Source organism: Hyperoodon ampullatus (genome assembly GCF_949752795.1).
Source record: "Hyperoodon ampullatus genome assembly, chromosome: 2".
Lineage (NCBI taxonomy): Eukaryota > Metazoa > Chordata > Mammalia > Artiodactyla > Ziphiidae > Hyperoodon > Hyperoodon ampullatus.
The window spans coordinates 197,357,213-197,382,786 of record NC_136915.1 but is presented as its reverse complement, the minus strand read 5'-3'; the positions used below and the strand labels follow the sequence as shown (position 1 = coordinate 197,382,786).

The following is a 25,574-nucleotide window of genomic DNA, read 5'->3' as shown; positions in this document are numbered from 1 at the left end:
CCACCCCCCACCCCCACCCCGCCCCCGCCGTGGCGGGGTGGGGGTGGGGGGACCCATCTCCAAATACCATTACCTGGGGGTCAGGTTTCAGCACGTGAATATGAGGGGTGGGGAGGACAGCATTCAGTCAATAGCTTTCTGTCCCCCAAATTCATGTCCTTTTCACATGCAAAATTCACTCACTCCGATCCAATAGCCCCAAAGTCTTAACTCTCCTTCCAGAGACTTAAAGTCTCACGTGGTGTCGCGTACACTGGACGTGGGAGAAACCCCAGGTCTGAGGCGTCCTGAGGCAAATTCCTCTTCAGCTGTGAATCTGTGAATAATATGTGTTCTGTGCTTCCGAGGTACGAAGGTGGGACACACAGAGGATAGACATTCCCGTTCCGATAGGGAGAAATAGGAAAGGAGAGAGGAGTGACAGAACCAAGTAATTCCAAAACTGAATGGGGCAAGTTCCACGAGACCACAAACCTTGAGACCAGTCCTCGGCCTTCTGGACCCACGTGGTGGGGCGGCTCCTGGTGGGCCCCTCACCGGAACCCTGGGGTGGGGGTGGCCCTCGCACTTTTTTTTAAAACGTTTTTAGTTCTTTTATTTATTTATTTTTAATTAATTTACTTATTTATTTATTTTTGGCTGCGTTGGGTCTTCGTTGCTGCACGTGGGCTTTCTCTAGTTGCGGCGAGCAGGGGCTACTCTTTGTTGTGGTGCATGGGCTTCTCAATGTGGTGGCTTCTCATTGCTGAGCATGGGCTCTAGGCATGCGGGCTTCAGTAGTTGTGGCTCACGGGCTCTAGAGCACAGGCTCAGTAGCTGTGGCGCACGGGCTTAGTTGCTCAGCGGCATGTGGGATCTTCCCGGACCAGGGCTCGAACTCATGTCCCCTGAATTGGCAGGCGGATTCTTAACCGCTGCACCACCAGGGAAGCCCTTTGCCCTCACACTCTTGTGACGGGAGTGGTGGCCCTGGTCTCTGAGTCACCCTCTGGGCCATCCCCCCATTGTCCTGGGGAACAGCACTTGGCTTTCTTGAGGGGCTGACCTGTCCTAATCGTATCGTAGGTCACTCAGCTGCACCCTGAGCGCTCTGTTTCTGCAGTAGGGTAGGCTGGGAATGTCCATATCTTTAAGTTCTGCTTCCTGTGTGCTCCGAGCGAGGCCAGCCTCCAGGCACTTCTCTCCTCCGGCGTTTCCATTTCCTGGGAGGAGCCAGGCTGGTCCTTCCACACTTGGCTCAGAGCTCTCCTTGGCTAAATACCGTTGCTCTCAAGTTCCATCTTCCACAAAACACCAGAGTCTGAACATGCTCGAGCCACGTTCTTTGCTACTTTATAACAAGGGTCCCCTTTGTCTCCTTTCCAATAACACACCCCTCATTTCTGTCATCGGAATGGCCTTTGTCATCCATATTTCTACAACATTCTGCTCAGAATTACTTCCTCCTTATTCCCTGAGACAACTCAGGCTTTCTCTCCAACTCTCTCTTCTTTCTGAGCTCTCACCAGAATCCCCTTTAAGGGTCCGTTCACAACAATGTAGGTTTTTTCTAGCAGACATTTCCAAACCCCTCCAGCCTCTACCCATCACCCAGCTCCAAAGCCATTTCCATGTTTGTAGGTGTCTGTTACAGCAGTAGCCTACTTCCTGCACCCATTTCTGCCTTGGTCAGTTCAGGCTAACAAAATACCATAAGTTATGTGGTTTATAAACAACAGAAGTTTATTTCTCACTGCTCTGGAGGCTGGGAGTCCAAGATCAAGGTGCTGGCAGATTCAGTGTCTGGGGAGAACCCACCTCCTGGTTCATAGACGGCCGTCTTTCTGCTGCGTCCTCACATGCGTACCTCACAAGGGCGTGAGGGGGCTCTCTGGCTTTTATGAGGGCACTAATCCCACTCACGAGGGCTCCTCCCTCAAGCCCTAATCACCTCCCAAAGGCTCCATCTCCTAATACCATCACCTTGGGGGTTAGGATTTCAACATCTGAATTCTGCGGGGACACAAACCCTTAGTCTCCGGTGGGTCACCTCAGCCAAGTCCATGGAAGAGGAAACTTTTTGTAAGTGAGCTCATCTGAGAGCTTGCAGTGTCCTTCATCTGAGGGATGCCTGTCGCACGTTTTGGGGCTGGGCTTCCCTGCCCACAAAGTGAATTCACAAGACAACAATAAGCAGCTGCTTTAACAACAGCAAGGCTGTGCATCATGTCTGTATGACCAGATCCAACAGTGGCCTTGATGGATCCCTTCCCTGCCTCTGGGAACGGGCCCTAAACATACAAGATTGGTAGAGACCAGTCAGTGCTATAGAGCTGTAGGTAAGTGCGAGGTGAGCTCCCGGCAGGGCAAGCGCTCCATTATCTTGGTAACGTCTCTATGTCCAGCCCAGGATGTGGCCAACCGGACATTCTCCCAGAGGGTTTGTGCACCAGGGAGGATGGGTGGTTCCACAAACAGATCATCCGACCACGGGCTGCTCTGGGAATGCCCACAGGAGTGGCCGGAATGGAACGTCTGGCCCCAAAGCTGGGAACAGGCTGCCCTCTGCTGGCGGCTTGGGGGCCCCTGGCGCCCCAGCACAAGGCCATCTGCTAGGCTCCTACACTAGCTGTCAAGCTCAGGAACACCGGTCATCCAGAGTAGCCATGGCGCGGAGGGGGCGGATGCACCTCCTGGGGGTGAAACTGGGTAAAGGCAGAAAGCTGTACCCAGAGGCCGGTGGCTGGCCAGGAAGCCCCTAAGGGCAGCGTGGGGCGGGCAGCAGTGGAGGAGGGGGGTGGAGGCCCGCCTGCAGTGAGTGAAACCCAGTTCCCCTAAAACCGAGTCCCCCTGCCCAGTTCATGATTAATCTCTCTACCCAAAACTTTATTTCCCTGCTTATCCCACCCCTCGGGCCTTCTCCGAGTTCCAAAGAGCAGGCTCAACAATTAATGGTCAGGACAAGATCACAGGCCTCCTAGTTCCTCCTGAAGGGATGTAGATAATCTTTGAGTCGTTCTGCAGAATCTAAGACCCCCACCTGCTGGAGGATGGTGGCTACATGCTGACCACAAGCATGTAGACCCCAGACAGATTGGAACCAGAAGGTTGATGGTTGAGATTCCCGAAATATCACCCTGTTACCTCACCACCAACCAACCAGAAGAAGGTCCAGGAGCAGATCAGACATCACATAACCCTCTCCCCTCACACTGTCTTTAAAAACCCTTGCCTGAAAGCCTTCATCTCTGGAGCGTGAGCTACCTGTTCTCCTTGCTTGGCGCCCTGCTAGTAAACCCTCACTTTGCAGCAAACACCAGCTGTCAGAATTTGGTTTTCTGTGCTGTAGGCACACAAGCCCTTGCTTGGCAACGTGGGGGCCCCAGAGGAGGAGGGGGCTGTGGGGAGGGGCCGTACCTTGCAGGTGGCGCCTTGTGGTGGGCCGAGAAGCGGGCGTCCCCCAACCCCGTTCCCCAGGGTCCCTAGCACCCCACTTCCTGCACGTAGGTGCTCACCTCTGGACGCAGGTGAGTTTCTCCCTCGCAGGATTTGCATGCTCGTAGGGCCCTGTGGTCTGCCAAACCCAAATGACCCAAAGGAAGAGAGGCCGAGGGTCTTTGCCCATCCCGGGATTTCTTCTCATTTCTGTGATGGCTGAGCGAGGTGTCCAGGGCCCTTCAGGAGATGCATCTGTGGGAGCAACGCCTCGTTTCAGCAGGGGCCACGCTGTGGGCTCTTGGGATAGGACGGGAAAGCGTGGTCCCTCCTGGGGGGAGGCGGCTGAGGATGGCCGGAGGGGTGAGGACAGGGAGAGGGAGAGCGGGGCGGTGAGAGCTGCTCTCAGATGTGGGAGGAAACCCCCGACGACTGAGCAGGGTCTCGTTCCCAGACCCGGAGGTGCTGAGCTGTGGAGCAGGGGAAGAGCCATCAGGGATCAGTGACTGGACGATTCCGGCCCCTGCCCCCCCCTCCCCTGGCCCCCTCCCCTGCCCTCACCTCCCTGGCACCCCTCCCCTGTCTTCCTCCCCCCTGGCCCCCCACCATGGGAACCACTGCCATTCACCAATGACCAAACCGACCGCAGCTTAGGATCTGGCTCAAGGTCAAATGGCAGAGCAGGATAGAAATGCAGATTGCTGGATCCAGGCCCGGATCCTGCACCACGTACCTGACCCTCTGCTTGCGAAGAAACTGCCTCAGGCCAGGAGGTGTGGGGTGTGGTGCTGGGACTGTAGCAATAGCCAATACTCACGGAGCACGTCCTATGAACTCAGGCACCGGTCTGGGTGTTGTCTGACATGACCCCTCCACCAGCACTGAGAAGTGGTCATCTTATCCCTTTATTCTAGAAGAGTAAACCGAGATGCAGTGAATTGTATGTGGCTTACTCAAAGTCACTCCCAGGGGCGGGGCTGAGATTGGAACCAGCTGTGTGACCCTGGGCGTCAAACTCTCATGTGTGAATGGAGACGTTGGCCTCAATTAATTCCAGAGAAGTGCTGCTCAGGCTTGAGAAGCTCCTGGGGATCTTGCAAAGGTGCAGATTCCTGTTCCGCTGTTGGGTGGGGCCTGAGACTCGGCACCTCTCTCGGGCTCCCAGGGGACGGAGGTACTGATGCTGCTGGCCCCAGGACCACACACACAAGCCGGGCTCTGGGACCCGCCCAGCTCTGATGTTCTTCGTTTATGGGCCTGGGGAGACTTGCCCCAAGGCCGTGAAAATTCCGGAAGCAGGTTATGGTGAATAAAGCGCTTAGTGGGTATTTTCTGCTCCTGGCCAAGCCCCTGGTCCTGGGCCTTCGACACTTCTACTCTGCGACCTCAGCCGGACCCCTCGGGAGGGTTCAAGGGCTCCATCCTGGGCCACGCAGTGTTGCCTCTCCCTCCAGAAGGAGTGAGGGAGGTCCCTGCTCACCCTGCCTCATCCCAGAACACAATTCACACCCAGTATGACTCACTCTGACATTCCTTCCCACCAATCGCCCCGAAGATCATAGTCAAGAATATGCTAGGGGCTTCCCTCCCTCTCCTCAGCCCCTCCGCCTTGAGCCATCTCTTAGCTTCTCCTTGACCCCAGTCCCAGGCTGGACAACTCACAGCCTTCTCTGCCTGGTCTTGACAGTGGCACTTAGAGGAAGGTCTCAGTTATCAAAGTAATACAAGTGAAAATTCATAATCCTCGCTCTGAAACTCAAAAGCAAGCAGGAAAACCCCAGCACCACGGTCCCCTCAGGTAGAAGGAAGTCCTGGGGCCATTGTGACCTTTCTCTCCATCCTTCTTCCTCCATCATGCCGCTACCCCATGTGATTTTAATGAGGTCCTATGAATGGTTGCCCTTTAGGAGGACAGGGAAGAGCCACCCACCAGTGCAGGGAATGTCGGAGCTGGAAGGGGACTTATGAGTGCTGGGGCAAGCCCCGCACATGACCAAGGAGAAGCCTGCTGGATACCATTCTAGGTGCAAAGGTGTGGAAGCGAAGACGCCAAGCTAAGTGACTTTTGTCTCTGAGGTTGCGGGACTGAAGGAGTGGAAAAAGGTACTTTCTTGTCTTGAATTTTTTACAGCAAAAGTGCATTCAAGTATTACTTGCACTTCAAACACTTTGTTATTGTTAAAAGACAAAGAAAGCCATGAACTAGAAAGCATTCTGTGTGCCCGAGTTTGCCCAGCTGGTGCCCTCAGGTTGACTGAGGCCTCTAGTTCCCTGGGCAGCAGTCAGGCTTCTTCTGATGATCTTGCCCCTTGACCCAGTGTCCCCGAGGATGAGGGTCGTTCCAGGGAAGCCCCTTTGCTCCTAGAGCAGGGGTATCCAGATGCTTGGATGACGTGGGAAAAGGGAAAATTCTGCAGGCCCCGACCTGAACCCACAGTCCAATCTCTGCCAGACCCAAACTGGGAGCAAATGTGTTCAAGCCCAGACTCAGCCGCATCAATGAGTGGGCAGTGGGCGCTCTCAAGACGACAGGGAGCCCTGGTGAATCAGGAAAGTTATTGGGCTGGAAAGTGATTAACGGCTGAGCGTGGGAGGGGATTTCCACTGAGACAGCCCAGCCCAGGAGCAAGCCTGGGCGGTGCCCTGTTGACATCTGTTGCAATGGTGCCCATAAAACCCAAATCGCTGGAGACTTGAAACCTTGACCCAGTTTTTCTCTGTTGCCCTTTAGAAAAACAGAGACCCGAGGAAACCCCAAAGCCCTAGAACTAAGCGCTCTACATCAAAGGGGTGTGGGCAGGTCAGGAGAAGTCTCAGGGAAAGGAGGGCGGCGAGGAACTGTGGACTGAGGTTGCGTGTGTGTGTGTGTGTGTGCGTGTGGTGTGTGTGTGCGCGTGTGGTGTGTGTGTGCGCGTGTGGTGTGTGTCCGTGTGGTGTGTGTGTGTGTCCGTGTGGTGTGTCTGTGGTGTGTGTGTCCGTGTGGTGTGTGTGTGTGGTGTGTGTGCGCGTGTGGTGTGCGTGTGGTGTGTGTGTGCACGTGTGGTGTGTGTGTGTGCGCGTGCGTGTGCGTGTGGTGTGTGTCCGTGTGGTGTGTGTGTCCGTGTGGTGTGTGTGTGCGTGCGCGTGCGTGTGGTGTGTGTGTGCATGTGGTGTGTGTGTGTGTGTGGTGTGTGTGTCCGTGTGGTGTGTGTGTGCGTGTGGGGTGTGTGTGTGTGTGTGTGTGTGTGGTGCGGGGGAAGCAGGCTGCGAGCAGACCCACTTTCCTGTCCCATCAAGGTGACGGGAGCCACCAGACCTCAGGGACCTGGGACTGCGAAGCAGACAGGGGAGGAGAAGAGATGCTCCTCTCCTGTCACCAAAGGGGAGACAACCGATCCCCCCAGAAACCGGCCAGACTTTCTTACAAATCTAACACGGGCTGGGCAGCCTTCGTTTTATGGGACCAGGAAACTGAGGTCAGAGAGGGGACAGACTTGTCCCAGGTGTCATGGAGCTGGGGCCCCGTCTCCCGGCTCAGTGCTCCGTCCTCCACACCGGTGGTTGGGGCGCATCAAAATCACCTGGAGGGGGGCTTCCCTGGTGGCGCAGTGGTTGAGAATCTGCCTGCCAATGCAGGGGACACGGGTTCGAGCCCTGGTCTGGGATGATCCCACATGCCGCGGAGCAACTGGGCCCGTGAGCCACAACTACTGAGCCTGCGCTCTGGAGCCTGTGCTCCGCAACAAGAGAGGCCACGATAGTGAGAGGCCCGCACACCGCGATGAAGAGTGGCCCCCGCTCGCCGCAACTAGAGAAAGCCATCGCACAGAAACGAAGACCCAACACAGCCAAAAATAAATTTAAAAAAAAAAAAAAAGAATGCAACACAATTCTAAAAGAAAAAAAAATCACCTGGAGGCTGGTTACAACACAGGCCTCAAACCCAGAGTTTCTGACTTGGCAGGTCCAGGGTGGAGCCTGGAACTTGCATTTCCAACAAGTTCCCAGGTGCTGCTGCTGACACACTTGAGAACCGCTGCTCTAGACCCTTGTCCAAGTATGTTCCGTGGAAGCTTCTAGAAAAGCAGAATCTCAGGTCTCAGCCCAAACCTACTGAATCAGAATCCGCATTCACAAGATTCCCCAGGTGAACTCTTTGTACCTTGCCGTCTGGAAGCACTGTCTGCACCGCACGGCCTCTTCCTTCCGGGGAGTCCAATCCAGGCAGCCTGGAGGAGCCGTCCAATCCCAGTTGCCAGGGGTCTAGGGGGAACCTGGGGATTCCCGTGTTTCCCAGGGCGGGGGATGGGCGAGCGAGCCACAGGGGTAGGAGGGGCTGCACACCCAGCCCAGGGGCTACTCTGCTGTGGTGCCCACCCCCAACTCCAGGAGGCCCTGCAGTGCCCACCTGGGGAATTGCCAGGCCAGTTTTCTAGCTAGCCCCAGGGATTTGATTTTATTTTAAAAATATACGTAATACACATGTATTTAATGTCATGTATCCACCATTACAGTATCATACAGAATAGCCTCACTGCCTTAAAAATCCCCTGTGACCATCTGGTAGTTATTATTATTCTAAATCATATACCTAGACCTCTCCTTATTAGTTCATTCACTCTAGGTAGCGTCTATTGACTCCTGACAATGAAAGAATGGGAAACTCCGCCGTGATCCCTTTTCCTCCTCCCAGTTATTTTCAGTTACATTTCCATTTCATCCACTCATTCAACAATTATGTGCTGAGGCCCCCCTGTGTGCCAGGCAACAGTCTAGGTGCTGGATCTACAAGGGTAAAGAAAACAGATAAAACTCCCTGCTGGCATACAGCGTACGTTCTAGTAGAGGAGACATACAATAACTAAGGAAAATATCAAGATTTGTAGATGGTGACACGTGGTATAGAGAAAAGTCAAGCAGGGAAGGGGATGCCGTATGTGTGCCTGTGACTGTGTGTGTGTGTGTGTGTCTGTGTGTGAGTGTGACTGTGTGTGTGGGGATTTAAACAGGGTGGTGGGGCCGACCTGGCTGAGAAGGCGATGTCTGAAGACAGAGCTGTGTGAGGTAAGGAAACGAACCTAGAGCGGCTGGGGGAGGAGCGGTCCAGGCAGGGAGGAGCCCGTGGCCTTGTGGGCAGGCTGGCGAGGAGACTGGCTGGGGGTGGGGGAGGCGTGGGGTACAGGTCAGGGAGAAAGGGGCAGGCCCCCCAGGCTGCATCACCGAGGGGCCTCAGGCTCTGGAGGATTGCAAGCACAGGGGTGATCCTCCCTTCAGTTTAAAGTTGTACCGTGTTAATATACATTCTCTTTGTAAATATAATGATCTTCAATGCTTGTCCTATGGACTGAGCCTCACAGTGAATGAACACTAAAGCGAATTTATAATAAGATTAAGTAAACATTGTAGAAAACAGCAGAGATTTTACTCCTTGAGCCTCTCTGGGCCCCGTCCATCCCATCCTGTTCCCATCTTCCTTTCTACCCCGTCCCAGGCAGCCACCTGGAGTGGACCGGGCGCCTTATTCCCCACTAGGGAGGCTCAGAGCACCTCCAGCCCGCTGCTCCCTGGGGCCATTTTGCAGTCCAGCCCATTCCAGCTGGATGCAACTTCCCTGGGAGGGTGGGTGCAGGGGGCAGAGGGAAGAGCCAGCCCCGGTTCTGTCTAGCAGTCCCCTGTGGAGTCAGCAAGTCCATTAGAATTGAGTGAGTGTCTCCGGGACTCAGCACTGCCCCAGCCAAGCCCCAGAGGCTGAGTGAGAGCTCCATTCCCGGGGGCAGTGTACCCAGGGGCAGTGTACCTAGGGACTTGGTACCCAGGGGCGGTGTTCCCTGGGGGTGGGGTACAGATGCCCTGGCAGGCAGGGAGCGCCAGCACTAGCCCCCTGCACCTTGCCCCTCTAGATCCTTCTGAGGCTCAAGTAAACCAGCTTGAGCCTGAGCCTCTCCCAGATGGGGCCACCAGGCAGACACCAGTCTGGGGGAAAGGTTTAGAATGAACCATCTCCCCTCGTCCCCGGGGGTGGGGGTGGGGGGAAGGACTCCCAGGTTCCAAGGACCTACACAGGACACCGGGGAGACGTGAGGCTGGGAACCGGACATTTAATTGGTAACAACCTTTCCAGCAAATAGAGTATGCCCTGCTGAATTTCCTCCCATGGCCTCCCCTTTACCCAGTGCTTCTGTCTTTTTTCGGCCATTCTCCTATGTCCAAAAGCCTGGCACCCCTCCAGCCAGGAAGCTGAAGAGGACAGTGTGGGTGGCTGGTTCATGTCTAAAAGGAACGCTGTGGACCCAGATGCTTACAGAGAGGTGGCGTGATGTCAGCAAAAGATCCTGGGTCCTCTCAGCCACCACACAATCTCATCCCAGCTTTGCCGTTTACAAAGCTGTGTGACCTCATCTAGGTTGCTTGGCCTCTCTGATCTCATCTGCCACGAGACTCAAAAACACGTGAGAGCGCTCTGTAAACTTTCCAAGCCCGTACGTTTGTGAATTCACCTGGGTCTGGAGAGAGCACCAATGTGTGCCAGGCCCGGAGGAGGAGGAAACGACAGCGATAAAACAGTCAGGAACGGAGCTGGTCTGGAGCCCTGTTTCCTCAGTAGGATCATGCAGGACTGTGCTGGGTTGGTGCACTCAGGAGATGCCTATGGAGGGATGGAGTGGGGGGCGTGGGTGTTGGAGGCTGGAGAGAGGGCCACAGGAGGGCATGGTTGGCGGGCAGGCTGAGACCTTGGGGGTCCCTAAAGCAGGGCTGCGGGCCCCTTGAGCTCCCTCCACGGCCGCCCTCTGGAGCTGTCTATCTTGGTTGCCTCTCTTCTCTCATGGCCTGACCACTCCCTCCCGTGGAGGGGCCTTCTGGGAGTTAGGAGGGTTAGTTGGCCCACGTGCGCGTGCGCGTGCGCGTATGTGTACGCGTGTGTCTCCTGCAGCACACGGGCTGCAGAGCTGTGGGTGGGAAGATGAGAGCTCCTGACTTGGGTGCTGCCGGGGAGGGCGCCCTCCCCTCCACACTGGACCCTCTCTGTGCCCCTTAGGCTCCACATCAGTGGGCAGGAGGGTGGAAACACAGGGTGTGGGTACAAAGAGGCCTTATTACTATCATTATTATGGGAATAAATCATTATTCCCATAATAAACTATTATTAACATGTATATGAATAGGTCCCTAAGAAATGGGAAGTCCCGAAGGAGCTGACCAAGATGGGGCGGCATTAGGACCCAGGGAGCCGTCTCCCAGTGCCGGGCCGGGGTCCTCATCGTCCTCTAAAGTCAGTAAAACTGGGGGAAGGGGTGGAATAATTCTTTTTTTCAATGAGTTATTTATTTTTTTGGCTGTGCCTCATGGCTTGCGGAATCTTAGTTGCCGGACTGGAGCCCTCAGCAGTGAAAGCTCGGAGCCCTAACCACTGGGCCACCAGGGAATTCCCTGGAATAACATTTCCTGAGACTCTGAGAGTTACCAGGCTCTGTCCTGGGCTTTTCACAAATGTAATCTAACTTATTCACTACAGCTCGTGAGATAAGAATCAATTAATCCTCCCATTTGACAGATGAGGACACTGAAGGATGATGAAGTTGCCCGAGGTGGGCGGGACACAGCCACCAAGGCGGAAGGGTTGAGGTCGGAACCCAACTCTACAGAGCTGGTATCTTTACACCATACTCTCCAGGCAGAAAAGGGAGGGGAGCCTTCTTCCCGCCCCCTCCTTCCGGCTTCAGCTCAGCATCCGGGGAAAAGTCCCTTCTTGGGGGGGCGCAGGATGGAGGGAGGTTGATTGAATCTGCGGAGGGGAAGCAACAGGCCCGGTCGCGCTTGGCCTGGGGCTGACTCCACCAGGCACGGTCTAGGTGGGCTGAACTGCAGGCCCCTCCAGTGTGTGCCCAGGATGCAGGCAGTGCCATTGCCAGGTGATCCATGGGGGGCGGGCCCCTCCTCCTCCACCGCGGGGAGGGGAGGCCGAGGCACCTCAAGGTTCTGCTTTCCTCAGCCGCGCTGGATGGGGGAAGGCGCAGGACAGTGGGTCGTCCAAGCAGAGACAGCTGTGGGCAGCCTGTCTGGGGCCCAAACCGAAAAATCTGCAGATGGGGGAGGATCCCCCCCGTCCCCCGCCCCAACCCCAGGATCGGCCTCATTTTTCTGATTGCGCAACGCCAAGGGGGAGCTGGTCAAGCTAGGAGAGGGGCAGAGGCTGGGGGCCAGGACTGCCGCGGCCTGGGAAGCTCCAGCAGCTGTCTGGCAACCCCCATCCCGTGCGAGTCCCAACCGGTGCCAGTGCGCGACCACGGAGCAACCCCCCCTCCCCCCCAAGCAGCGACCCCCTCACGTCTGGAAGGCGCCCCCTCCTCCTCCCCCTCACTATCCCCCCACCCCGAGTCCAAGGCCTGGAGGAGCTGTGGTCCCCAGAAACGGCAGACAGGAGGCCTGAAGGCGCCCCGCCCCCGGGCGCGCAGGGGAGAGGAGCGAAGGGGAGGGGAGGAGAGGGGAGGGCCGGCCGGGCAGGAATGCTCCGCGCAGGAGGCGGGAGGCGGGCGCGGGACATGTGAGGGCACATCCCGCGAGCTGCCGCCCGACGCACAGACGGCCCGGGGAGCGAGCGGCCGAACGGCTGAGAGCGGGCGGGAGGGCGCGGAGCAGCGGCGGGGGCCGAAGCCCGGCGCGGGAGGCACGGGGCGCGCCGGCCGGGCCGCAGGGAGAACCGGCGGGGCGCGCCGCGGCCCCGGCCCCGCGCGCTCCCATGACGGCGGCCGTGCTCCGGGAGGGCGTGTTGGAGAAGCGCAGCGGCGGGCTGCTGCAGCAGTGGAAGCGCAAGCGCTGCGTGCTCACCGAGCGCGGGCTGCAGCTCTTCGAGGCCAAGGGCGCGGGCGGCCGGCCCAAGGAGCTCAGCTTCGCCCGCATCAAAGCCGTGGAGTGCGTGGAGAGCACCGGGCGCCACATCTACTTCACGCTGGTGACCGAGGGCGGCGGCGAGATCGACTTCCGCTGCCCGCCCGAGGACCCCGGCTGGAACGCGCAGATCACCCTAGGCCTGGTCAAGTTCAAGAACCAGCAGGCCATCCAGACCGTGCGCGCCCGGCAGAGTCTCGGGACCGGGACCCTCGTGTCCTAGACCGCAGGCTAACGTCTTCGCTTCCCGCGGCCATGGACGCGGTGTCGTGGGTCGTGTCAGGTGAGTTCTTGAGGTCTGAGCCCTCCTTCCCTCTTGCCCTCCCGTCTCCTCTTTCCCCTACGGAGGAAATGCCCTCCCGCCCACCTCCACTCCAGCATGCCTCCTCAAAGCTGGCCGTCCTAGGGCCAGTGGGGAGGGAAAGCCCAGGAGTCGACCCTGGGTGCCTGGGCCTGGGGCCAAGAGCCGGCCTTCCCCCTGGGGCGCCGGGCAGGGGTCCTGAATGTGCCCGCAGTGCCTGAGAGGAAGATGGGCAGGATAAGCACCACCCTCCCCAGGTTGGTTCTGCCCTGACTCAGGTGGAAGAGGCTGGCACAACAGACCTTCAGGCGGCTGGGCCTCTACCCCCACCAAGGCAGGGCTCCTGGGCTGTGGCTTTCAGGGAGCTGGGGAGGGCGGAGGGGGGATGAGCTTGCCCCCCACCCCTTTCTGCTGTGATGACGCTTGTCCTGGAGCTTGACTGTGGGATTGAGGCAGGAAGACAGCCTCCCTCAGTGGCAGGGTTCTCAGGGTTGGGACCAGAACCAAGGAGTCATAGTTCCCATGGTGGGACCTTGGTGGGAGCTGGGATGTGCCTGGGAGCTCCACTCCCTGTTCTCAGTGGTGGGTTCTGGGTCCTAGGGCTGAAATGTTGGGAAACCAGGAGATGTGGGGGGTGTGCAGACCAGGCCACTGATGCCAAGGAGGGTGGGCCTGTCCACCTGCCCCGGAGTGCCCGCCACGCTGGCTGGGCCGAGAAGGGAAGCTGGAGGAGGCGGTGGGGGCGGGTTTGTGGTCAGCAAGGCCCAGGGGAGGGCCCAGGAATAGAACCTAGAAACCGTGGCTCCTGGCCCTGCGCCCTCTTCCCCCGATGCCGCTCCCTCCCGGGGGAACCGGGCGCAGGTTGAGGAAGGATCTAGTTGTCATTTCTCCCGTGGAAACCTGTATACCCCTTGCCCCAGTACCACCACCCTCCTGACTCTCCCTGCCCTGCAGCTTCTCACTTCACCAGGCAGGGTCCATTGAGCCTGGTGGTCGGTGCTGCACACCCCCGGCCCTCCTGTTAACTGCCTCTCGTGGGGCAGTGAGGGGTCACTGAGAGGCCAGGCAGGAGGCAGGCCTGCTGTCCTTAGAGCTGATCCTCTTTGGTCCCCCAGGCCTCAGAGGCCGGGAGGAACGGCTTCCTGCAGTGATCACAGGGTGTTGTACAAATGCTGGTTTCTCCTGAAATGTTGGAGCAGGTTGGGAAGCTCTGGTACAAACAGCTACTGTGGATACTCACCGCCCCAGTGTCTGCCCTGCCCTGACTGCTGTTCTTTCTCGCCAGCTTCCATGCCCCCTTTGGCTCGCGGGGCGTGACTGTGCTCCATTTGGTGAGGTAGAGGCCGTGGACGCGTGGAGGAGGCGTTGGAGCGTAAGGGGCGGCCGGGGCCGGGGAGCAGGTCAAAGGCCCCAAGGGGCTGAAGATGAAGATCCAGCCCCCAGGTACTCAGACTCTCGCTCAGGACCTTCCGGCCACCGGCCTGGCCTCCGAGATCGCGATGGAGAGCTGGCACCCAAGCCCCCTCCCGCCACGGCCCTGCGTCTCTTCTGCAGACTGCTAATCAGCCCCCTGGCTTGGTGCCATGCCTGGAGGAAGGCAGTCCCCCGGGGGCGCTGAGCCAGCGCCCCAGGACTCGGGAGGCCAGGCTGGCGCTCAGAAGAGGAACCACCTGGGCTCGCCTCTGGATTTACTTTGGCGGGGGTAGCTGATGGGTCTGAGGCCCACCCCTGGGGGTCATCTGCTGCTTGGGTCCTTCTGGGACCCCCACCCATCCAGGCCTCTCTTTGCACAGTTCTTCCCCCTCCTGCCCCTCTTCCCCCACTGCGGTACTAGGCCTGGAGGTGGCGGGGTGGTGAGGGGTCAGCCATTACCATTTCACACCCGTCCACAAATGCAGATGCCCTGCAAAGGGCAGTGACCACACTGTTTGCTTGCTGAGTGGAATTCTTTGCCCGCCGCTAAGACCTGGTGCTTGGAGCATCTGTGTCCTCACCCCACTTTCCCAGTCCACACCCCATCCTGAAATCTCCAGCCTGGGGAGGGAGAGACCCTGCAACCCAGGGGACATGGACTCAGAGGTCCTAGGGGAGGGACCATGAGGCCTGCACGGGCCCACTCGGTCTCGAGAGATGCCCCTCTGCCTGCTCTCCTGGGGGGGCGGCTCTGCATTCTGGGTAGGGCCTGTCTCTGTCATTTACACACTTGGGCCTTGTACGTTAACACCGTTCAGTCTTCTCTACGGGATGGTTGAAAAGGAATACTTTCAGCAGTGGGGAAACCGAGGTACAGAGGCACAGCTGTCCTGAGTTACACAGGAACTGCTGATGGGGTAGCCCACGTCCGGCCTCCCCTGTTGCCAAGTGGTGGCTGCTTGAATGTCCCCTGCAGCAAGTCGGGCTCCCTCAGTGCTTCCACCCTGTTTGGTCCCCATCAGATTCCTCCTCCTGTCCGATCACAATCTCTGTCCTTTGTCCCCGTCCCTCAGAGTCCTGTGTGGCTTCTTGCTTATCTGATATGTGAACTACATCTTACAATCAAATGAGAACTTACAAGTTACCAAGGAATTTTTACAGATATCTCATTTACGATCTCCTTAGGCTGCATACCCAGCCCACGATGGCAAATAAGCATCACTGTCTGTGCCAGCTAGTGTGCTGTGATCAATTGGTGATGTCTGCCATGAGCTTTGGGAGGAAGGTGGGGAGGTTGGCAGCTCTTGTATATATGTGTGGGGAGAGCATGGTGTCTGCCACTGTTTCCTTGATTCAAGCTACATGAAAGGCTTAGCTTCTCCATCCTGCTCTAAAACAGCAGCCTCTAAACTAGAATCATAAACAAACAAACAAATAAATAAAACAAAACAATCCTTGCCCTTTCCACCGAGCCCAAAGGTGACTTTGATGGTGATTGTGATGGTGATGGTGAGGATTCAGGGAGGCATCCAGACACTCAGACATGGGAACGTGTTTGTGCGCAGGTGGAACCGGGGTGCAGGACACACTCATCCAGCAGACATGCCAGTGCCTCTGGCAGCCAGGTGCTGCACTGGGTGCTGGGGCGTGGAGATGAAGAAACACCTGATCCGAGCCCAGAGCCCAGGGCGAGGAAGTGCCTGCTGTGCCAGTAGAGGGGTGTGAGCAGCCCAGGCAGTGTCCTTCTGCCCAGCACAGTCCTGTCCTCAGCGGAGCTTGCAGGGGTGGTTCCGGAGCTTGGCAGCTCAGGACAGCAGGGGGCACAGCCAGTGTGGGATGTCTGCGGGGGCACACGCAGTGCAGGGGGAGAGTGGGCTCCCAACTCCTGGCCCTCCCTGATTTTTGGGAACAGCCAGCCCTGTTGGTTCTAAGTATGCTTTGGTTCCTATCCAAACCCAGCTTCGGCTGTTCTCCTTGCTAGGAGGTCCCAGCCCCTGTAAGGGGGGTGCTGCTGCAGGACCCCAGCACAGACCCTCAAACAGACTCTCAGCAGACACTAGTGCCGGTGGCGGGTGTTGGGATGGGGATGATCACTCGAGCCCCGTAGTTGCTTGGAGGCGCCAAGAACTCACAGCACGGGGATCGGGGCTTGCACAGTGAGTTTCGTTTTTTAAAAGATATGTGACCTCTCTGGGGTGTCTCTCTGCTTCCTGGGATCAGGGGTGTCTTCGTCACTCTGGCAACTGAGTTTGGGACAAGGAGCACGGGCCCTCACCCCAGGAGTGCTCGGCTGGACCACAGAGCAAGGTCAAGGTCTTCTGGGGGCACAGAGGCCCCGACAGTGCCAGCAGACATGCACGAGATGGAAAAACTTCGCTCATTTGGGGCCCCGAGGACGCCGTAAGGCCAGGGCGGGGCAGTCGCCACCATCTTTCCATTTGCCTCGGCAGCCACGGCTCACCCCTGCCCGATCTCTGAGTCATCAATGGGAAAATGAGATGGGGCAAGTCCCAGCCTGGCGGCAGCTGGGAATCCACTGCAGCTGGCTGGGGAGGCGGGGGAGAAGGGCCCGGTTGGCTCTAGTCAGGTGAGCTGGGCTGAGAGCTGAGGCTTTGGCAAGAGCCAGCCTGTTGCAGGGAATGGGGACGAGTGCAAAGAGCTGCCGGAAGCAGAGGGTCTACAGCAGGAGGGAGCAGGAGGGAGCGGGCATCGCGCCCGTGACCCTGAGGCTGGCCTTTCCCGGAAGCTGGGGTGTAGAGGCACCTTGGCGGCCGCCCCACCAGGCCCGGGTGCAGGGACCCCGGCAAGACTCTGTGATTTGCTGTGCGCAGAGCTGCCAGGAGGCTGTACGTGAGCCCCGGCTGACCTCCTCCCAGCCACCTGAGTGTCCCGCCCAGGACGCAGTTCATCCTCTGGATTAAAACCTCTCGAGGTTTCACCGGTGCACAGGGAGGAAGTCCCAGCTCCCAGGAAGTGTGCCCTCCGAGGTCAGGGTTCTTTCCAGTGTCTGTCCCCACAGTCCCCAGCCGGGGCCCCTGCATAGGAAGCGCCAGGTCCCAGGACTGGCTGGGGGCCTTTGCTCACCCCCCACCCCCCACCATGGGGAGACTCCCCCCTCAGTCCAGGCCAAGGAACTGCTCTCTGCTCCTCAGCCACGGCTCTCCCGTCACCACACTGCCTGGCGACAGTCGGTCACTCCCGTCACTTGTATGTTCCTGCTGCCTCTGAGTTCCTGGGACAAGGCAGGCGATTCATCATCACGATGGCAAACGGTAACCGAGCTTGCTCTGTGGGCACTGGGAGTCATGGAACGTCCAGCCGCTGAGGTTGTGAATTAGGTCTTACATTCAGAAACTGAGGCCCAGAGAGGTTATGTGACTTGTTAGGAGTCACACAGCGGCCAACTGGCAGAGGAGCCAGGATTCGACTGGGCAGTGGGCCTCTAGATGTATTGTCTGAATCCACACCAGACGAGTACTTCTCACAGGATGAGCGGGTGAGTGACAGGGTGAGTTTGCCCGCGATTTCCTGGGAGAAGGGAGCTCACAGGCGGGCACTGAGGCCTGGGGGCTGCGTGAGGGCCAGAAGGGACCCTCCACAGAGTCAGGTGGAGGAGGCTGCAGGGGTGGAGGGGTGACTGCAGCCAGGCCTTGAAACAGGAGGAGACACAGTGAGGTGTCCCCGGGTTGGGAGGATCTGTGGGTGCCCACAGGATCAAGGCTGGGGCAGGATCCCCTGGAACAACGGAGGGACCCCGGGTCAGGGGAGGGGCATGAGAACGCTGGGGACAGTGCCGGTCCTGTGTTGGCCCAAATGCTGTTTGTCTCATCACCTGGGTACAGGGACCCCATCCTGCAGGGACAAGGGCTCTGGGCTCAGCGGACGTGACCCCATGTGGCAGCACCCTGGTCCCAGAGCCCCACAGGTAGGGCTCAGCCCCCTGCTGGGGTGACCAACCATCCCGGCTTGCCTGGGACTCTCCTGGTTTTAGTACTGAAAGCTCTGTGTCCCCAGAAGCCCCTTACTCCTGGGCACTCTGGGACCGTTGGTCACCCCCCTCCCAGCCCTGCCCAGGGTCAGGAAGCCTGGCCTCTCCCACCCTCCCCATCTCAGCAGTCAGCTCCGCCCACAGCCCTCGGCCCTGAGAAGGGACCATGCAGAGTCCCGGGCTGTGAGCTACCGTGCGATGGCCCATGGGCTCCTCCGACCCCTACGCTGGCGCCAGCAGACTTTCCTGCCGTCCTCAGAGGACGGTCAGGTCCCGGCTGCAGGGAGGAAGGAGAACCGAGTGTCCTCCGGGCTCTCCAATCAGCTCCACACCTGCTGCACCAGTGCCGCGACTGCGCCACCTGCCAGGTACTGGAGCCAGAGCAGGCGGACTGAACGGCGAGGAGGGCTGTGTGGTGGGGCGGGATGCAGGGGACGTTTCCGGTGGTCCTTCCAAGGGGGTTAGGGGTCTGACTCTCAGGGGGCGGAGAATGCACAGGGGGAAGACCTGGCCTGGGCCAAGTTGCCAGGGCTGGAAAAGGTGAGGTGGCACAGAGCCTGGGAGCACAACAGGTGAGCACAGAGGAGGTGGCTGACTTGGAGCCCCCGGCCGTGATCTCTCTCCTCTCTCTCCCATCTCAAAGCCGCTGTTCTTATACACACACACCTTTATTTTATTACATTGAAGAAAAATATGAAAGGACAGAAAATTATAAAGAGGGAAACAAATATCATCTCTGTGTTCCCATCTTTGAGATAATCTTTGCTAGCATTTTGGTATATTTCCTTCTACATTTACTCCTATGCAAATATATATGTAATATATAATTATTATATATGATTTGTAATACGTAATTATTTTTCACACATGGGTCATTATGTGTATTATATCTTGATTTTGTTTGTTTGTTTTTGGTACGTGGGCCTCTCTCTGTTGTGGCCTCTCCCGTTGCGGAGCACAGGCTCCGGACGCGCAGGCTCAGCGGCCATGGCTCACGGGCCCAGCCGCTCTGCGGCATGTGGGACCTTCCCGGACCGGGGCACGAACCCGTGTCCCCTGCATCGGCAGGCGGACTCTCAACCACTGCACCACCAGGGAAGCCCCATGCAGATTCTTTAGGAGAGTTCTTAGAGCGGCACGGCTGGACCCGCTGAAGAACAGGGTGGGTGCCGGTGAGCTGCTTCAGAAGGGCTGGTGGTCGCAGAGGAGGGAGACCTGGGGGCAGGGAGATGGGTGTGGGGAGCCGTGGGGGGACTGGGGGGGTCAGGGAGACGGTGGTGAGACAGCAGCCGTTTAGGAAATGCCCGTGTGGGCAGTGACTCAGGGCACCTACGTGCAGGTGTGCAGGTGGCCGCTGACCACCAAAGCATTAATCATAGATGCGAGTGGGAATCCTGCCGTGTCTTTCTGGCCACGCTACTTGGCTCCCATTAAAACGGAGACGATGATGGTCTACTTCCTGGATCACTGTGAGACATGGTGGAGAGAGTGCCTGTAAAGGACACAGCACACAGGTGGTACACATGGCCATCTGTGAGCACAGCCGCGTAGAAATCCTCCCCGCGACCTTGCCCGCCTGATCCCCATCTGGGGGGAAGCCGCGTGTAATTAATGTACTCAGGACCAACATTGAGCCCTCGGGGTGTGGCCTAAATTACACACAGACTCTGCCAGACTTACCTCCTGTCCAGACGAGGAAGTGCCACCAGGAAGAGTGGAAGCAGGGGCCCAGGGTGGGGGGACCCAGGCTCTTCCCACTGCCCCCGGGGCCCCCTTGGTTAGCAGGAGTCTGGAGAGAGAGAGCAGGTCAGGATCCGTCAAGATTCCTCGTCATTAGACTGAGCTGCGCCGCCACGATCTCCACCGGGCTGCGCTCCAGTGGCCCAGAGCCCTGCACACACACGCACACACGCACGCACACGCACACACACACATGCACATGCACGCCTGTCCCCCTGCCCGGGGACACCACGGGCACAGGAACTTACCCACCATGCCTGAGTTCCCAGAGCCTGTCACCCACCAAGCCCACAGGAGAGGGCAGAATGGGACCCAGGCCAGCCCTGGGAGCCTTGGCTGGCGCCCTGTGGCGAGGGAGGTGGGCCTCCGCGCTAATCAAGATGGATAAAAGGACAAACGGAGCTCAGAAAGCGGTTTGAACAGCAGCAATTAGTTATACTTGACTGGGGTGTTCGGGGCAGCCGTTTGGAGCTTTCAGCTATTTGTGCAAAGGGAGACGTCAGACACCATGCTTTCCCCACTTCCAAACCGCGAGTGACAACATGCATTCCCCCCTCCCGTGGGTCCAGCCACAATGGTCTGTTTCTCCAGCAAGCCCCCTCCCAGCAAGGTCTCTGAAGAGCCCTCCCCCATCCTCTAATCCTTGTCCTCACGCTGTGTTTCCACCCAGGCCTCTGAGTCTCAGGAACCTTCAGATGTGATCTTGCTGTGTTACCACAACAGCCTGTGATGCTGGACGATTTCCTGATAGATGACATGGTGGATCTTGGGTTGGGGGAGAGTAAGCGCTTGGGGTGCAGGAAACGCAGGGCTGCTGTGCGGGCCTCGGGGCTTGGGGCCCAGGCGCCTGGTGGAGATCTAGTGAGTGGAGTCTGCTGAGTGGTGTCTTACACACACACACACACACTCTCACACACGGCGAGCTCCTATGCGTTCACTTAGCCTGAGAGGTCAGGGTCCTGGCTGCAAGGGCGACCTCATTCCTCCATTTCCTGTGTCTTCCTCAGACTGGCGCTTGCCTTGTGCTTTCCTTTGCCAGATTCCATCTTTATCAAATACTCCCTGCAGAAGGGGGCCCACGTGGGCAGGTGTCCTCGGCCACACTCTTACTGCCTGAGGCCGGTTTTCACAGATGTAGACAGAGCAATAATCCTCTCTTTCTCCAGGGACACTGTGCGAATAAATAAGGTCAGGACACACAAGTGAGCACATAGTAAAACGTAAACTCCTGGGCCGCACTCGGGCCGGACGTGGGTTCCCTGAGGTCTGCTCTCTGCCTGGCAGCCCTTCTGCTCTGGTTTCTCAGTCGACCGCCACATTCTTCTTGAGCCCCGCGCTCCCGCTGACCTCGCTGGTCCCCGCTGTTCCTCTGAGACCCAGTTTGGGAGTCCCGGTGGCAGGCAGAACCTAAGCAGCCCCCATTGTCTCCGCCCCCGGCAGGACTTGTGTGGACCCCGCCCCTCGAGAGCGACTGGCCTGGTGAGTGGACGGGTTGTCACGTCTGCAATTAGGGCCACGGAAGATCCTCACGCTCGTCCCGCTCATTGCGGTGCTCTCCCTGCCTCCTTTCGACGAAGGAAACGTCCGTGTTGGACGGGCCCACGTGGCAGGACTGAGAGTGGCCTTTTTTTTTTTTTTGCGGTACGCGGGCCTCTCACTGCTGTGGCCTCTCCCGTTGCGGAGCACAGGCTCCAGACGCGCAGGCTCAGCGGCCATGGCTCACGGGCCCAGCCGCTCCGCGGCATGTGGGATCTTCCCGGACCGGGGCACGAACCCGTGTCCCCTGCATCGGCAGGCGGACTCTCAACCACTGCGCCACCAGGGAAGCCCGAGAGTGGCCTTTGACCAATGGCCCACAGGGACCTGGGTCCCAGCAACAACCATGTGAGTTTGGAAGCAGGTCCCTCCTGGTCAGACCTTGAGATGAGACCCCCTCCTGGCCGACAACTTGATTGCTGTCTGTGAGACACACCCTGGAGGGTGTGCCCAGGAGGGAAGAAACTGAGGCACAGAGCATGGTCTCATATCCTTAGCATCGTATCCTCACCCAGCACGGGAGGCCCGGAGTCTGAACTACCAGACCGACTTCCCTGCTGCCAACGGCTGTCCTCACATGAAGGGAGGTCAGGACAGACAGGGCCAGCCCTGCCTTCCCGTCCTGGCATCTCCCTGCTGGCTGCCCCCCACCTCCCCTGGCACCTGCGTGGGAGGCCTGGCCTCAGAGCCGGCCTCTTCTTTTCCTTTCCCTGAGAGCAGCACCTCTCCCCAGGGCAGGTGTGGTAGCCCGGCAGAGGCGGAGGCTGCTAAGTCCCCCGCCAGACCGCCCACACCCACGGGAACACCTGGGTCCCAGGCACATCCTGTGGACGTAACCCTCCCCAGGCCTGTTGGTGGCTCCCTGGGCCTGGGCCTCTGCTCACGCATGCGATGCTGGCAAACGGCCCCAGCGCTGTTTCCTGAGGGACTTAAAGCTGCCCACCCTGCCAGAAGCCAGGAAGGGCGCGGGCGCGGCTGGCGGGGACCCTGACAGGAAGGGTGTGCCCCGGGCACATGCGCCTCCTCTTTGGTCACCACCAGCACCCAAAAGGCCTTTGTTCAGGACTGAACTCTCTCGGGCCCTGGGAGGGACTGTGGACCAGCTGGGAGGGCCCGTCCTGGCCCCAGAGTGGGGCTGCTGAGATCTGTTTACCCATCTCCTCCCTCACCAGTGTGTGTCTAGGGAGTTGGCCTTGTGTATCTTTGGCGGATAGTAAATCCTGTAGAGATGACCCGGGTGATGCTGAAGGTTTCCAGCTGTCCCAGATCATTTTCCCTCCCCAACTCTCTGTCGCTGGATCCACTGGGAAAGTTACAATGGTCTGAAGGGTGTGAAAATGCTTCGTGAAGTCGGGACACGGCCCACCACAGGGATCATTATAATTAGTCTCCGAGGAGCTGCACCAGGACAGCCTCGTCTCCAGGTGGCTGGGGAGGCTGCCTGCTAGCACGTGGACCATAGTGACGGTTTCCCTGCTGTGTGGCTGGTGACCAAGTGTCACGGGGCTCTCATCACTACCATCTTGGTAGATCTTCCCATCTCCTGGAGCAGAGATGAGCCCTTCTCACTTTGCAGATAAAGAAACACACTCCAGAAACGTTGGGTCATTTGCTCAAAATCACGTAGCACTTGCCTGATGTTGGGTCGGAACTGGGGTCTGTGGGCCGAGAACGGGCTGTGGCTGAGCCGCAAGGGGACGCCGGGGGTGCCGGGGAGCAGCCGGCCGCCAGGAGGGACAGTGACAAACACTGAACGCCGGGCCAGAGTAAAGGTTGGGCCAGAGTAAAGGTTGGGAGTTGACGTCCCTGCCTGGGTGACTTAGGTTGGCGGCTGGGCTATAAGTACATTTTACTGAAGGCTAATGAGGGCTGGGACTCTGCTGGGTGCACAGTAGGAACTGTAAATAAGTCAATTAATAAAGCAGCAAAGGAACACAGGTGGAACAGAGGCTGTGAAGACAGGGTGGGAGCTGAGGTTTTCGGAAGGGAAGGGGCCGGGGGCGGAGCCACCACGAGGAACAGAAGTGCTGGCTGGGCCCCGTGCTGGGGTGGGACGGATGAAACCTGGTCCCAGCGCTCCAGGGGGTGGCGTGCGGTGTGAGCAGGCCACGCGACCGCTTGGTCTGGCCCCATGGCCCTGATCTGCCCTCCCCGGAGTCACACCAGAAAGACAATAGTCCCAGAGAGACTCCTTCTGGGGACAGGACAGGCGGTGCCAGGCTGCCCGGCAGGACAAGGAACCCTTGTGCGCCCTCAGCCCAGATCCTTCTACCCCCCTCCCTGGCCTTGGGCGGTGGTCGGAAGTTCAGATCCTGGGCTGGAGGAGGCTGGGAGCTCACGCCAGGGGCCAGTGCTGGGCCGGGTCCCCTGGAGGTCTGGGGAGCAAGGCGGGGCTGGGCAGCGAGCCGGAGGGGCAGGGGCTGGGTCCTGGTGCGGCTCGAGGGGGCCTGCCTTGACCAGAAAGCAGCCTGATGCTGAGCTGTCCAGCCCTTCCTCCTTGGCCCTCACAATGGCCCTGAGCACAAAGGGGAGGGATGCTTAGTCCCACCTTACAGATGAGAAAACAGAGTTCAGAGAGGTGGAGGGCTCTACCCGAGGCCACCCTGGGGTTCACGCCAGCGCTGGTGCGGGGACAGGACCTGGGTGCGTGTCTGAGTGTATCCAGAGGCGGAGGCCATCTGAAGGGTGGGGAGGGAGCCCTCCTCCCACCCATGGCTCCACCTTCCCTCTGCTTCCCCTGCCGCCTCCACCTCGCCAGGCTCGGCCTCTGGGGCCCAGGCTGAGCCTGCAACACCCCGGAGAGGGGGCCAGGGTCCCAGCCAGACGGCTTTCATTTACTCAGCTTTTCCTTGAAATTCCACACACTCTGGGCGTTTGGCGGGAGCCTGGAATGCTCTTCATCTGAACAATCTGTCTTTCAGGGCGCCTGCATCAATCACCCCATTGTTCCTCCCATTTCCTGGACTGCTCAGGCTGGGGGGCACTCGGCGCTGGTGAGGGGGGCGCCCCCTGGTGTCCCCATCTGTAGGCACTCATGGCAGTGCCGGAGCTGTGCTGCTGACAGCAGCCTGAGGGCATCTTCCGACCTCTGGGAGGGGAGAACCCACGACGCAGGCGGTCAGGCGCTTCATGCCGAAGGGGTGCAGCTGTGAGGAAGGACACGCCCCGGGTCCAGGGCCAGGGTTCAGCCTGAACTGCCCCCAACATCTGTTCGGCCTTAGGTGACTCAGCATCCTCTCTGGGCCTTGGGGCCTTAGCTGTAAATGAGAAGCTATCCTGGGGCTGGTGCACACTGTGCTGCAGTCATGGGCGGCGCCCGGAGACAGTGCACATGGGGCTGCAGTGGTGGGCGGGGCCTGGGGCTGGTGCACACGGTGCTGCAGTCGTGGCCGGTCTGAATCCCGGCTCTGCCACTTGTTGGTCAGGTGTAGCTGTTTGCCTGGATGAGCCTCAGTTTCTTGCTCTGTAAAATGGGCTTAATAACAGTCACTGCTCATTATTTGTGGAATCCGTATTTGCAAATTAGCCCACTTGCTAAAATTTATTTGTAATCCCTGATCACTACTCACGGGGCCTTCATGGTCACTCACGTGCAGGGGGGCGAAAAATGTCACCTGCGGCACATGTTCCCAGCTGACGTTGAGCAAGACGATGTCTGCCTTCTGGTTTCCGTCTCATACTGTAAACAAGTATCTAGTGCCACGTTTTTTGCATATTTGTGATTTTGTTGGTGATTCCAGTGTTTAAAATGGTCCCCAAGCTGATGCTGCAGGGGTCTCTGGTGTCCTGAGCTCAAGGAAGCTGGGACGTGATTTTTGGAGGAAACACGTTAGATGGGCTTCGTTCAGGTGTAAGATCTAGGGCTGTTGGCCACGAGTTCAATGTTAATGAGTCTTTGGTACATGTTAGATAAAGTGTCTTTAAACAGAAATATACATAAAACAAGGTCATGTGTTGACAGGTTGGTGAAAACGCTGTGACCAGAGGCCCCCAGGAACCCAGCCCTGTGTGTCCCAGGTGCTGTGGCTAAGGGTTTGTCAGGTGAGAGTTCGGTGATGGTGGAGGTACCTGAAGCTCTGAGGCTTGGCTGTGTCCAGTTGGCCAGTAGCTCTGGTAGTTATTACTGGTCCATGATGCCTGAGTCCACAGATCCTTCTCCTGACCTCTGAGCCTCCTGGGGTGTCAGCTGTCTAGACGTGGGACCACCCGCCTCCCACTGCCAAGGGCACACGTGGGACCTCACCGCCGGCTTTGCTCAGGCTTGGAGCTTCCAGGCAATGCTTACTCCATCTGGTTTCAGCATGAGACCCTCGGAAC

General features: G+C 58.4%; 1 protein-coding gene across 1 annotated transcript; it reads left to right on the top strand.

The window, feature by feature from the left end:
* Positions 1 to 11,948: 11,948 nt before the first annotated feature.
* PHLDA3 (pleckstrin homology like domain family A member 3) lies at positions 11,949 to 14,504 on the top strand. Its single transcript, XM_079696458.1, has 2 exons — positions 11,949 to 12,562; positions 13,866 to 14,504. Exon 1 carries the CDS (start codon positions 12,131 to 12,133, stop codon positions 12,500 to 12,502), a length of 372 nt encoding a protein of 123 aa, XP_079552584.1. The 5' UTR covers positions 11,949 to 12,130; the 3' UTR covers positions 12,503 to 12,562; positions 13,866 to 14,504.
* The last annotated feature ends 11,070 nt before the right edge of the window (positions 14,505 to 25,574 follow it).